Source organism: Heterocephalus glaber, unplaced genomic scaffold (assembly GCF_053883595.1).
Source record: "Heterocephalus glaber isolate CG9 unplaced genomic scaffold, H.glaber_assembly_v1.0 deba00001461, whole genome shotgun sequence".
Classification (NCBI taxonomy): Eukaryota; Metazoa; Chordata; class Mammalia; order Rodentia; family Bathyergidae; genus Heterocephalus; species Heterocephalus glaber.
Window position 1 is genome coordinate 43,776,911 of NW_028258308.1, and position 15,065 is coordinate 43,791,975.

Below are 15,065 nucleotides of genomic sequence, written 5' to 3' on the forward strand. Positions count from 1 at the left end.
GGTTGGATGCTTCATCAGTTAGGCTTTGGTATGAATTTCTTAGCAAGCTTTGTGCTGTTAAATCCGTTATCTCAAGAGAGATAAACTCACTTAACGGGAATACATTCTAAGAAATACATGGTTAGGAGACTTTGTTGGAACTTTGTAGAGCGTACCTGCACAAAACTAAGATGGCTCCATGTTACTGGGCTCTACAGTCTTGACAGGATCACTGTTGTGTAAGTGGTCCTTCACGACTGAAATGTCATTGTGCAACACACACTGTAGTTTTTGCTTGTTTCCCTCGCGCCTCAAGGTGCTGGTGATGGAACCCGAACCTAGGGCCTCATAGCTGCTAGGCAAGTGCCCTACACATAAACTACAGCCCATCTTTCTTACTCTAAATAGGAGGATATTCTCCAAGGAGTGCTACAAACAAGTAAATCTTTGTATGTAGAATTCTGTGTTTGCATGTAAGATCATATTGTTTATATGTTGTGACATAATTGTAAATTAACCTGCAGGTTGAACTTGGTGTTTGTGAGTTTGACCTCGATGTAATAATTGTTATTCACATCCAGCTTAATCCTTAGCAGTGGAATAACCACATCACATTGTCATGATAAATCATTACCCCTGTTTGTGGTGTCCAGAAGAGTGCTGTGGCTAGTCTTTCAGAAGTCTAACCCAACTTGCTAAATGCTTTCTGCTAAAGAAACCACTTTTCTCATCTATGTGCTTATCATGAAAAGTTAACCTTTTATAAAGAAAATGTATTGCTTTGAGGAGCGTATTTAAGCCTGGTTAAGCTCAAATATTTGAGTAAGTAGCTACAAAGTTACTTTTTCAAGTAAAATAGAATAGAGCTTCATAATGACATGTTATTTACTTCTGTATCATTATGCTCACAGGGAGACTTGGTTGAATATCATTCATTCCATGTATTGCTAAGCTACATAATAGTGCTTCTGTACTATGATTGATGCTTCTTGAGAGAATGGAATTAGAGGGTTAAAAGGAATGTCCTAAGTACTTGGAGTTTTCCCTAATTCCTATAAGGCATTTTTTCTGCTTTAAAGCACATAACATGTACACATGCCACAACATTTACTGGTTTGTCGCCTTTCTTAGGCACTCTGTTTTGCCTAACATAATAGGTGTATGTATGTATTGCACCTCCTCCTAAACACAAAATCTGTAGTACTAGAAAAAAATGCTTTATAATACATATAATATGTATATATATAAGGGATATAATACGTACGACTCTCTTTTTTTTTTTGCTAGGCTTCCAGCATGCTAAGCACATACATTACCTCTGCCCCATACCCTTAGCCTTTCAAAAACAAACCAGAACTGGTGAGGAAACTTAACTCCAGGGAAGCCAGATTACTTACACAAGTCGTATAGACCAGAGAGTAGCAGCTGTGCCCAGTTGTGAGTGTTGTCAGAGCCACAGTAGTCCCATTAGACCCTGACAAAGAGTTGGGAGACTGTAAAATCTATGATAAAAACGGTGAGAGAATCTGAAAACCATACCCTTGCACAAAGAGTACTAATGTGAGGATGTCTACCGAGCAACTATGTATTCAGCTTTGGCCTCATGCTACCCTCATTACTGATTTCAGTAGCCAAGAATTATATTTTAAACCCAGTTTATGTAATCCTCCTCATTTTACCTTTTAAAATTGTTCCTTTACCTCACTAAGGATCCCTGTGATCTCTCATGGTGCACATATTCCACATTGCACTCTGCTGCTCATTCTTGAATAAATTCATTGTTTTTTTTTGAGAGACCCCACTGTCTTGTTATCTAGGTTGACAGACTTAAGACTCCTAGTTCCAGTTTTAAGCCCTTTCTGGATACCGTTTTCTTCACACTTGTGAGGAATAGGAAGAGACAAAAATGCTTTTATTTACCAGTTGGAAATGAATTATACAATCATCTTTACATTTTTTTGATCAGTACTATACTAGAAATACAAACATGTAATTTTAAATTTTGTAGTAGCTGCTTTTTAAAAAGTGATATATTAGTTAGCTCGATTTAGTCATCCCACAATGTATTTGTATATCAAAACATCACATTTGAGCCCCATATATACAATTATTTGCCGAGTAAGCATTTTAAAACCTAAAAACTTGTATGTGTAGGTGTGTGAGTGATGCTGGGGATGGAACCAGGGCCTCATGCATGCTAGACAAATGCTCTACTGCTGAGCTGCAGCGCAGCCCTTGAAATCTTTTATTTTATTTATTATTTATTTATTTATTTTTGAGACAGGGTCTCACTATGTAGTTCAGGCTGGTCTTGAACTCACTGTGTGGCCTTGAACTCATGGCGATTCTCCTGCCTCAGTCTCCCAAATGGTTAAAAAGTAGGGCCGGGGATTTAGCTCAGTAGTGCCGCTACCTGTCTCGAAAGTGTAAGGTCCTGAGTTTGATCCCTGGTACCAAAAAAAAAAAAAAAAGTAAAGAACAGGTAGAAATAATTTTAATATATTGTATTTAACTCAGTTTATTCAGAATATCACTTTAGTATGTAATCATTATAAAATTTAATGAGCTCATTTGCATGTGAATTTTCATCACCAGAGCATATTTGTAGTGTATTTCAAGTGCTGGAAGGGTCACTCATATGTGTTAGTGGCTGTTCTGTTGGACTGTGTAGATCTATGTCAGTGGAATATAAATGAAGGAGCGTTTTATTTTGCATAGTAACATTCACTTCTGAGGTTAGAGTTTATACTTGTGGTCATGGATTGTTTTCATATTTGTATGGTTTGTATGTGTGTGTAACTAGAATAATTTGAGTTTGTGGAGGTGAACAAAGACTGATGACAAATTTTGTGCCTTTGTGATGAAACACTTTTATGTAGGCTGATCAGTTTCACTGTTTTCTTCAACTGTCTTAAACCATTTGTTAACAGTACAGTTCTGTAATGCTTTCTCTTTTTTTTTTTTTTTTTTTTTTGGTTCCAGGGATCAAACTCAGGTCCTTGCACCTGTGAGACAGGCAGCGGAACCACTAAGCTAAATCCCCGGCCCTATGCTTTCTCATTTTAAATACAACAGCTTAGTCTTTGAACAAAAACTTCTAAAATGGTCAGTAACAAACTAAATTAATACAATAAATGGGCAAATAAATAATGGGCACGTCACTGAAGAGAGGCTGTGATGGTAAATAAGCACATGAAAAGGTGCTCCATATCATTATTCATTAGGGAAAGGAAAATTAGAATTACTAGGTCCCATTTCACATCCATTAGTATGCCTAAAATTGAAAAGATTGGCCATATCACAGGTGGGCTATCAAGGAAGGATATAGAGCAATTGGGATTTTTTTGCATTGCTGATGGAATACAAAATGACACAACCAGTTTAAAAAGAGACTTTGACAGTTTCGCAGAATGCTCAACATGTATGTACCTGCCCTGGAATTGGTCATTCCACTACAATATTCTCTAGATCAGCCGTGGTGAACCGTGGTATGCTTGCCACAGCTGGCTCTTTATCATTGAAAGCTCTAAAAGGTTTGCCAACACTGCTCTAGGTATTTACCAAGAGAAAGCAAAGAATATATCCATGTGAAGAATTGTGGATAGCGGCTTTATTTGTAATAGCTCCAAAGCGAAACAACCAGAATGTCCATCAGTAGTGAGTGGATAAAAAATTGTTGTATTCAAATAAGGGAGAGATACTGTACTCAGTAGTAAAAAGGAACTGAAGTGTTGACACATGAGTGCAACATGAGTGATGTTTTTTGAATTTTTATTAGTATATGTTTGCAAAACTTAATATTTACAGTCATTTTAGGGAGTAGATACATACACTTAACATATTTTGATGCTTTGTCTTCCTTTCCCCAACATGAGTGATTCTCAAAATATTTACACTGAATGAAGTAAACCAGGTAAAAAGTAAAAATAGCAAAATATCCTTTGTCTCCTCCCACTACCTCATCCCCCAGCATCAAGTGACTGTTACATTGTTTGGAATGAACTTGTTATACTGTGTTACTTATTATCCAGTGCTAATTCATGTGAGATGTGAATGACCTTAGATTTTTAAGATCAAGACTCTGAAACTGACCACATTCTGTCTTCCTCCTAGTGATCTGAGTCATTCTTTGGCTAGTTATATCCTGGCTGTATCTTGGACAATTTATTTTATCCATGTTTGATGTCTGTCAACTGTATATTTGTGGTTTTTCAGGTTCACTTCATCCTAGTAGCTGTGAGTGCTGTTGCGGACACACTGTTCCTCTGGGCAGCAGCATCTAATTCAAGCAAATTTTCTCTTCTCTCTCTCTCTCTCTCTCTCTCTCTCTCTCTCTCTCTCTCTCTCTCTCTCTGTTGGCTTTCAACTAACTATATAGTCTAGGCTGGCCTTGAACTCACAGTGATCCTCCTCCCTCAGCCTGTCAAGTGCTGGCATTACAGGCGTGTGCCACTATGCCCGGCTCGAGCAAATTCTGGAGACACTTAACATTAAATTCAGCCTGCATACATTTTCCTTTGTCCCTGGGCGTACATGTTTGCTTAATCATGTTTGTATCTCACGAGAAGTGGGGTGTTTGGTGTCCAAATAAACTAGGAAAAAATGGATAACATTTCTTTTAAAGTGTAACCCACCCCAAAGCCATTGAGAGGTCAGTAAAGACCACTGGACTACTTACAGTCCTGCTGAAGTTACTGGCCAGTTCTATAACTTGCTGCAGTCATTTAACCCTTTAAGGCTCAGTTATTTGAGCCATAAAATGAAGAGTTGGGCTAGAATTTTCAGTGATCAACTACTAACATTGTGGTTTGCCATTTTACTATGCCTCTGCTTTATAGTGATTAATAGTTAGTTGTACCTTCTGTTTATTGAACACCTGTGCCAGGCACTACATTGCTAGCTTGATCTGCACTGTCGTGTTCAATCTTCACAATGCCGTGGGATCCATTATATTCCCATATTACACATGAGAAAATTGAAGCATGGAATGTAACTGTCTTGAGGTCACACAGCTAGAAAGTATGGAGGCTGATTTTGAATGCAGCTTCTCTTTTTTGTTTTTTGAGACAGGGTCCCACTATTTAGTTCAGGCTGGCCTTGAACTCACTATGCAGCTCAGGCTGCCTCTAACTCATGGCAGTTCTCCTGTCTCAGCCTCCCTAGTGCTGGGATTACAGGCATGTGTCACCACACCCAGCTCCAATTCTCCATTTATAACCATTTTGCTTTACTGCTTCCTTGGGATTTCACAATTTTAAGTAAAGACACGTGAACAAAAATCTTATTTTGGGAAGGACTTTCAAGACACACCTGGTCTAATCACTGTCTTTCACTCTGCAGAATCCAGATACAGATGAATATTCCCTAAGCAGTCCCCCTCCCCCCAGTACTGGAATTGAACCCAGGGCCTCTCTGATACTAGCTAGGCAAGCACTCTGTCACTGAGCTACACCCCCAACCCACCCATTCTGTGTGAGCAACATCCATCCATCCATCCATCCATCCATAACTTGGTTCACAAACTTAATTCTTTCCACCATTCTAGTAGCAACCCAAATTGGACAAGAACTGAATCAGATTTCCCCATAAGGTCAGCCTTGAACGTAACCATTGAATTTGATTTGATCCTTGTCCAATTAGGCTTGTGACCAGAATCATGGAAAGAATTAAGTTCATGAACAAGGTGCCACTGTATATATTGTTACAAATGGTTCACAATAGGCCACACAGATACAGGCTCTGTGTGAGCAATAAAAGCTTTATTCCTGTCTGGGTGCAAACAGAGACTGAAATTGGGGAAGATTTCAGCAGCTAACTAGAAGGGAAATAAGTTTGTATATGGTTTGAGAGGGGGCTACAATCTGGAGTGGAACATCTGAGGTGCAAGGATGGTCCACGCAGGTGTGCATATAATCTTGGATGCCAGGGGGATTGTATAACTTGTCCTAAATTTCCTTTATGGCCATCCATTCTGTTTGTCAAGGGCAGCCTGTTGTTTGCTGAGGACAGCATGTTGGCTGTGTGAAGGTCTCATTGAGGCCGGGCATGACATATATATCTAGATTATCTATCTATATATACATATACATATATCTATCTTATCTATCTCTCTCTCTGTAGAGGGGGGATGCTGGGGATCAATCCCAGGGACTTTAAATAAAATAGCTATACTGAGATACAATTAATATGCTAGATAGTTTGGCCATACAGCAGTCACCACCACAGTCAATTTTAGAACATTTTCATCACTTCAAGAAGAAATTACATCTTTTAGTTATCATTTCTATATCTCATTCTCCCTGAAACCACTCCTCTGCTTTCTGTCTCTGTAGATTTTCCAGTTGCATATAAGTAGCATCTTTTTTGTGTGTGTGTGATACTAGGGATCAAACTCAGGGCCTTGTTTGCACTTCCCAGGCAGGTGCAGCACCACTGAGCTACATCCCTGGCCCATAAGTAGAATCTTTTGTGACTGACTTTTTAAATTTAGTGTGCAAGATTCATTCATGTAATGTTAATCAGCATTTCATTTCATTTTATAGTCAAATAATATTCCATTGTGTGAATGTACCACACTTGGCTTATCATTTGTCAGTTGATGGACATTTTGGTTGTTTCCGTATTTGTACTCTTGTGAATCATACTGCTTTAAGCACTCATGTGCATCTTTGGTTTGTGCAGACAATTGTTTTTATTTCTTTTGGGTGTGTACCTAGGAGTGGAATTGCTAGGTCATATGGTAGCTATATTTAACCATTTTCCAAAGGTATCTGAACGAATTTACATTCCTACCAGAGCTCTATGAGAGTGTGTGTGTGTGTGTGTGTGTGTGTATGTGTTTGTGTGTGTATGTGTATGTGTTGGAGAGATAACCCAGATCTTTGTACATGGTAAGCACATGCTATATGTACCACTGAGCTACACCAGCCCCAACAATTGGGGTTGGAATCTCCAAATTGAGATAAAATGTGCACCCGTAACTGCCAATCCTAACACCAAGGCTCTTGCCTCAGGATGTCCACAGCAGATTGCCTTTCCTACAGGACAGACAGCTTGATTGGGTCTTCCAGTTTTCATGGTACTGTGATGCAGTTAAATCCTCTCACCAGCTTTCTTATGAATGTACTTCCAATTCGTCTATATTCCTTTCTCTTTTTTTAGTTTTTTAAACAAGTGGAGCACATGCATTTTACTTAGGAATATTTGTGGTCATAGTTGTTTTTTTCCTTAGTTTCCACTTGTACTTTACTGAGTTAATTAGTAATAATCCTTAACCCAATTCTGGTTGCAAATTAAAATCACCTGTTTCTTAAAAGCAAATCTGGGTTTGTTTCTTCTGATTCAGGATTTTGCCTTACGGTTTTTCTGCAGTCACAAGTAGTCCTGTAGAGCAGGCATGAGGAAACTATTAATTTATTTTGAAGTAACTTAAGAGGTAGAAAGGCATAGTGATTAAAAAGCATGGACTTAGAGGCAGGCACTTGTCCTAATCCTGCATTACCACCAAGTTGGTAACCCTATCTTCTGAGCCTTGTATGTTAAGTATTTGGAATTTTCCCGCCCCCAAAGATTCTGATTTATTTCGCACAGCCCGGATTATTCAAAAATGCATCCTGGGTTGGCAGTCAGTGTACCAGTGGTGGCCAGAGAATGTCCTGGCTGTCTTCTCAAGCCCACACTGTTCATATCCGTGCCATCTCCATACAGGTATTTACTGTCTTGACTCACAATTACTGTGACAGCTTCTTAGGCTTTGCTTATGCATTCACACCTCATACCCTCCTTAAGCCTTGAGCATGTACTTTTCCTGATTTCTACAGAGGTTCTGTTTGCTCCCAGCGTGCTCTGCAGACACTGGCCTGGCTTTGTTTTGCCTGCCTGTCATGCCAGATGCGGTTTCTGGGTAGGATCTACATACCCAGCCACTTTTTGGGAATTCTGAACACCTTTAGGCACAGTGTGAAAAAGAATTCATATTCTCACACTGAAAAAGAATTCATATTAGTAGAATAGCCTTACTTCTTAGGATATGCCTTCAAATGTCCCTCCTCCTTCCTCATGACAGGGACTTAAGAGTAGAAATAAAAAAAATAGTTCATGTATTTTGAGAATTTACAGTGTGTGAAAAGAGTGTTGCCATCTCATAAGCTTTTGAACAGTCCTTTCAGTAGATGGGGTTGAACAGAAACTGGAAGAGATTAAGTGATTGACATCATGCTACTAAGTGAGGAAGCCTGGATTCAAGCCCTAGTGTGTTTCTTTTGATTTTTGAAAAATGAGACCATTAACGTATTCAAAGTGATAAAAGCAGTGCAGTTTCAAAGACACTGAGAGGAAATAGTGACATCCCTCTCCTAGTGCTACAGGCAGCCAGTGTCTTGTGTACTTCCCCACAGATACTCTTTGCAAATACATGTAAACTGCACACACACACACCCCACACACATTTTTTTTTCTTCCCTCCCTTACACTTGGTATTTATTTATATTGGATATTTGTAATGGTTTAGATCAAGAATATCCCCCCTCCAGAGCCTCATGTGTCAAGAGGTGGGGCTTTTGGAAGGTGATTGGATCATGAGTTTGCTCTACTCATGAATGGATTATTCCACATCCAAGTTCAAAGCTGAGTGTGGTGTTAGGAGATGGGGTCTGGCTGGAAAAAAGGGGGGCGGTCACTGTGGGTATGACCTGGAAGGTACATCTCCCTCCCTGAATCCTGCCTTCCCTGTCTGTTTCCTGGCCACCACAACATGAGCAACTCTCTTGCCATTCCTATTCAACATGCCATCTCTGCCTTGGAGCCAGCAGACTATGGACAGAAACATCTAAAAACCAAGAGCCAAAATAAACCTCTCTTTCTTTAAGTTGTGGTATATTGTCCCATCTAATCAAGATTGTTTCTTATTAGTGTATGTATAAGGGCCAAGGATGTAGGCCATTGGCACAGCGCATGCCTGGCAAGTGCGAGGTCCTGAGTTCAATCCCCCAGTACAAAAATAAATAATAAAATGAGCATTTAGTGTATGTATAGAGGGATCTCTCTTTTAACAGAGGAATAATAGTAATATTGTGTTGTATCCTCTGTTGATGGACATTGATCTTTCTTTTGGTATTACAAACAATGGGGCAGTCAGTAAGTTTCCTGACATCAGCATCTGGGACAAAACTTTTTTTTTTTGGTGGTACTGGGAATTGAATCTCTGGCCTTTACACTAAACATCTCCAGCCATTTTATTTATTTTTAAATTTCAGGCTGCATCTCCCTCACTAAGAGACTGTGTTGCCCAGACTGGGCTCAAACTTGTAATCCTCCTGCCTTACCTCCCAGAGTGCTGGGATTACGAGTACACATCACCACACCTAGCCAGATGAGTCTTTGTTGTGGAGCTGTCCTGTGCCTTATGGGATGTTTAGCATTATCCTAACCCTGTAGGCACTGTACACTAATAGCATTGCCATTACTAGTTGTGACAACTAAAAATATTGGCAGAAATTGCCCCAGGTCAAAAGCACTGCTTTAGTATATCCTTAGGATAAATTTCTGTCAATGGAATTGCTGAATCTCAGGTCATATGTATTTAAATTTCTTTTATGGCTTTGCTAAATTGTTCTCCATAGAGGTTGTACCATATTACACAGCAACCTGGAGTATTTGAGGATATTTTATCATTCTCACCAATACAGTGGCTTACCTAATTTTTTTGTAGTTTTTTTTTTAATTAAGTTTATTGGTACATTTTAAGTATACAGTATGATGACATTCATCATTGGGGATTTGTACCTTTACATGATATATCTTGGTTTGCCATGTAGTTTTCATATTTTTGTTTTACAGCTAACTTTTTTATTCATCACTTACTATTTCTAGGTATGTTGTAAATTTTGACTTGTGGATTTTGTGTTTTGTGACCTACTATGAAATGCTTTTCTCTCTAAGCCATCTTAAACTTTGGCGCCCAGACCTGAAGACAGTCCTCTGAATTTCTTTTTGTCCTAATAAAATGATAAGATGTACCATCTGTTATGTGAAAGGCACTGTACTTGGTGTACTTTAAAACTGCATGTATCCCTGTGTGGCCTAAGCATGTCTTTTTGATAAAATGGCCCTTTTAGAAACTTTTTTGAGTTGGCATCCGGCATTTCTCTGGACATACATATTCTAACACTCATGGTCTTCTGAGTTAGAATATGTCATAGAGGAACAGTAGCTGAAAAATTTTTGGTTCTGTAGTTGGGAGTGGTAATAGTCTTTGCCATGTACCTTATGACTTATGACTGGATCAGAACTAGTGTAGAGGCCCTGATTTAAATTAAGTTGCTCTTATTTTCTCCTTCAGGATTCCTTTTCCTGTTAACAATCAGAAGTCCTTGAAATGATTTTTCTTTTTTTTTTGGTACAAGGAATTGAACTCAGGACCTTGTGTTTTCCAGGCAGGTGTGGTACTGGTGAGCTATATCCCTGGCCCCTTGAAATGATTTTATGTATCCATGTTTACTTGATTCTTCTGGGTAGGCATGTTTTACCGCTAAATATCTAAACCCTAACATAGCGTCTGGCTCATACCGATGGCCTGATGAATAGCTGTTGAATTAATGACCCGGTCACTCCCAGAACAGAGGCCTTTTGGAGGCCTGAAGGCTCAGCCTTGCCAGTTAGTAGATTGGAGAGCTTAGTTGGCTTAGCAATGGGCTCTGAAACTTTGCCAGGATGAAGCCATCTTCCTTCCTGGCAGGCTCAGAACTGGTTGGTTTTTCTCTGAAGCAGGAATTCTTGAGGGAACTTTGGGCCATATGAATCAGTGGGTTTGGCAGGAACCCAGGTGTTGGGGGTTCCCCACAGACAAGTAAATCTCCCTTTGAATTAATGGCCACCCTACCTCACACTGTTAAGAGGTCCTGGTTACAATTACTTGAGGCACAGTGAAATCCTCCCCTAAGTGAGTGGTTATTCAGAAATTGTGGTTTGATCATGTTCTGATGTGAGCAGTTTTTTGGTGTTTTTAGAGATCAAAGTCTTTATTGAGGAGGCCGTCAGACACCAGCTACCTCTGGCTTTGATGATTTTCCTACATCACCGAAAATATTTGGACACTTATTTGATAACTGTAATGTGCATGTTGTTTCCTTTACTTCTAAGAATTTAGGTGAGGATTAGTATTGGCTCAGTAACTTGTTTGGTTAGTCAGATGTTCCCTGTTTGGGAGAGTTCAGGGGGTGGGGCAGGACCAGGGGAGAAGTGACTACTTCTAAGGGAGGAAAGAGCAACTAGGTCATGTGTCAAATAGTAAATATTTTAGGTTTTGCAGGCCATGGTCTCTTTCACACATATTCCTTTGTTTTTCACATCTCTTTAAAGACGTAAAAACCAGCTTGGAGTGCAGCTCAGTGATAGAGCTCTTGCTGGCATGTCCAAGGCTCTGGGTTCAATCCCCTGTACCACAAAAAAAGCAAGCCCCAATGATGCCTAGCTTGGAAGCCTTATAAAACAGGCCATCGTGAGGGTTGGCCCACACACAGGTTGAGGTTTGCCAACCCTTGAACTCGGTGAAGAAATTAGCCTATTGCTACATGTGTTTAATGTTTTGGGGACACGAACCCAGAGTAACCCTGGGAATTCTCAGTTGATTATGATCCAGAAAAGTGGTCAAAACTCGTTTGTGGGGTCACAAGGGCCTTTGTGACAGTCACGTTGGATTTATGAAATTCGAGGTGACCTTGGCCAGTAGGACAGAGGATTCTTGCTGCATCTCTCCCATGGAAGTGCTGGCCAAGGGGAGCAGGGGCCTGAAATGGGTGAGTGGAGTGAAGGTGTGGTCCTAGGAGGTAGCAGGGACCTGGACAGACATAAAGAATATGAAGTCACAGATTCCTCTGTTGCTTTGGGATGTAGTTAGAATCTGGTATGTACTGTGAGTTTGGCCAGTTTATAAAAATGAAAGAGTACATCTGTACCTTGAATTCTGAGAACCCTGCATTCCAGTATGCCTGAATCCAGATTTGCCTTATGGTTTTTCTCTCATCATAAGAAGCTCTGCAGAGCAAGCCTGGCGCGAGGGAAGTATTGATTTATTTCAAGGTACTTTGGGAGACAGGAAAGTGTAGTGGTTAATAACCATGGGCTGAGAGACAGGCACTTGTCCTAAGTCCTGCTGTGCCACTTAATCACTGTGTGACCCTGGGAAATTTACTTCAGCCTCAGTACACTTACCTATAAATGGCAGTGATAATAGTTAACTCGGCCAGAGTTGTGTTATTAGCTTAGTGTCGGTTGTATGTTAAGCATTCAGCAAATGTTAGCAATAATAACGATAATATGATAGTGGAAGAAGATGGAAGAGGTGGGGAGGAACTAGTATTTGTGATTCAGTGCCACGGAAATATCATATCCTGGTTGAGCATTTGACCACTAGCTGGGTGGGAGTGTGTTGGGGGCAATGCAGAACTCTGTTGCAGAGATCGCTACCTGTGTCTGCACCTCTTCATTTCCTGATTTGGAAGGTGAAGATACTACAGGTTGGCATGTTGGAGTCAATCAAATGAGGTAACATGTTTGAGTTTATAAAGCATCAGATAAAAATTTAAGATAAAAACAGTATCTATCTATTCATTGGGACAGAGCCAGGAGGTGAATCATATGAGCCAGAATGTTTTACTAGGATCTGGGTGGTCAAGTATTTGCCTAGCATATGTAAGCCCCTGGATTTGATCCCCAGGACTGACTGTAGGGGAAAAGCCAGAGTCTAGACAAGATGCACCCAAATTCAAGACTTGTGTTAGTAAGTTGTGGTTTGAAATGAATACTACAAAATTGGAATGCCAGTTCCATTGGTATGCCTTCTTGAATAGCTGATATGGGAAGATAGGCTAAAGAGGCCTTATCTCTGTGGAGGAAATATGGTCATATCTTGCATAATTAAAAATGTTTATTTCCTTTTCTCCTGAAATCCCATTTTTAAGAATTTATCCTGGAAATGTATTTGCCATGTGTATTTTTATACTAAATTATATATGCACATGCTTATTCCCTACATTATAATGACAAGAAAGTGGAACTGGCAGTGTCTAGCCTTAGGAGACTGGTTACCTCCTAAGTCCTGGTACATTCTAATGGCTAAACACTGAACCTTCAGAGTGCAGGAGCTGTGAGTGTGCTGATGGAACTCTCTTCCAAGATTGATTAAGCTGAAGCAGCAAAATTATTCTCAAGGTGAAGAACAACATGGATTGTATGCCATCCTTGTTGTTGCCAGGGTGATGGGAGGGAGGGAGGGACAGCTGCGATTTCCTTGTCTAAGCAGAGATTATTTGGGAAAGGTTATGAAGCTGATAATATGGTTGCATCTGTGGAGAAAAACTCTTGAGTAACTTGAGGACAGGTAGGAGGGAGATTTGTGTTTCATAGATTGACCTTTCTTTCCTTTGAAATATGTCTTATAGGCACACATTCTGTTTGTTCAGAAAGTCTGTGACCACAGTTCCTGTCAGTGGAGTTGAAAACTGTGAAGCAGTGTGTGTTTCCTCCCACACCTGTGTCGTCCCTTTGACCTTGTCGGCTTGAGAAGCTGGCCTGACCATAGGCTCACCCTGAAACAACCCTCCCCTCCCACACACTAAGCACGTTGCCATTTGTCTTGATTCGTGTGACTGACAGTGTTTCTCTTTCCACCCCCAGCTCTGGCAGCATGTAAACAACTTTTTGCCAAGAACCCAGGTTACCACTGAGAAGAGGGCCTTAAGGGAGAAGAATATCAGGAGGATACCAATGCCAGGCACGTCTGGAATTATGCTCACTGCAAGCAGCATGCAGCACTCCGGGCCAGCCTCTGTGTCCTGCTGGCGAAAGCTGGGGCTCTCCAGGTAGGAGGGTCCTGGTACAGCAGCACCAGGAGCCTCTCGGTGAAGAATGGGGCCAGATACGAACTCTACAGTGAGCATAGTTTTCAGCTTATGAAGGAATTTTAAGAGAACAACTATTTAATTTCCACATAATCACATTCAGAAGCCTTCTGCGTGATTGCCGGCAGTCACCCCCTCTACAGAGTCATCAGGATTTTTCTGGCACCAAAGTCAACTCTTCTCGGTACTTGTGGCAATACAGATCTGCTGGGCAGACTCATTTGCTGAACGTTCAGAGGCAGGAAAAGAGTAAAACCTCTGGAAGCAGCATCAGGGTAGCAGAACAGAAATACCCTCCTGCGCCTCCGACTTGCACAGAAACTTGGCCTGGGCTTGGATCCTGTTAACTGAAGACTTCTACAGTGTTCGCTGCAAAGTCCATCTGTCCTGGGGAGATCTGGCATTTTGAGACTGCCTCTCTTGGCCCTTTTCTACTGTCGTTCTACCCCCATGCCTTCTATGCAAGCAGTTGATTGATGTGAACTTAAGGATGGAGTTTGGTACCCTTGGGGAACTGACTTCCTTTCCTCGGCTTGTGCTGTTGGAAAGGGCCACCTGAAGGCTGTGTTTGTGTGTGGGAAGGAAGGCATTGCCTGGCTGGGATCCTCCACCATGTTCCTGTTGCTGCCTTTTGATAGCCTGATTGTCAACCTTCTGGGTATCTCCCTGACCGTCCTCTTCACTCTCCTGCTTGTTTTCATTATAGTCCCTGCCATTTTTGGAGTCTCCTTTGGTATTCGAAAGCTCTACATGAAAACATTGTTAAAAATCTTTGCGGTGAGTTGTGCTGCTACTGGTAGGTTGTTTTACAGACTAGTATTTTTAGTAGAGAGCTGTTCCTGTCTGGCCAATTGTTATCTCTCTATTGTTGTGGACAAAGCTGGGAGAAAGGGAAGTGACCTCTGGAGTAAAAAGAATAAGCTAAATGTGTCCTTTTGAAATCCTGTAGCAGTCTTTCTTATTGAGCTAAAGCTGCTTGTATATTTAATTCATGCTGAGCAAGGGGACCTATTCTGTGACTCCACAGCTCACCTGCTTATTTCACAGAAAGAATGGGCTTAGAATTAAAGTCACTGCCAGACTCTGCCTCTTGTGTAACAAGTAGTGGCACACTGCTGCCGCCAATGTATGTTCTTACTCATGAGCCTTTTCTTTCCTTCATGCATTTTTCTAAAGTAGGTTGTTACA

General features: G+C 40.8%; 1 protein-coding gene across 7 annotated transcripts in view; it reads left to right on the top strand.

Moving 5' to 3' along the window:
* Nucleotides 1–15,065, top strand: part of Gpat4 (glycerol-3-phosphate acyltransferase 4) — a 46,985-nt gene that overhangs the window by 9,272 nt on the left and 22,648 nt on the right. For all 7 annotated transcript variants that reach the window (XR_002386347.2, XM_004855299.4, XM_021236767.2 and 4 more), the window contains exon 2: nt 13,654–14,654. Coding sequence is in view for 4 of the 7 variants with exons in the window: in XM_004855299.4 (XP_004855356.1) it covers nt 14,490–14,654 (165 nt within the window). In the remaining 3 variants the exon portion in view is untranslated. The remainder of the gene's footprint in view (nt 1–13,653; nt 14,655–15,065) is intronic.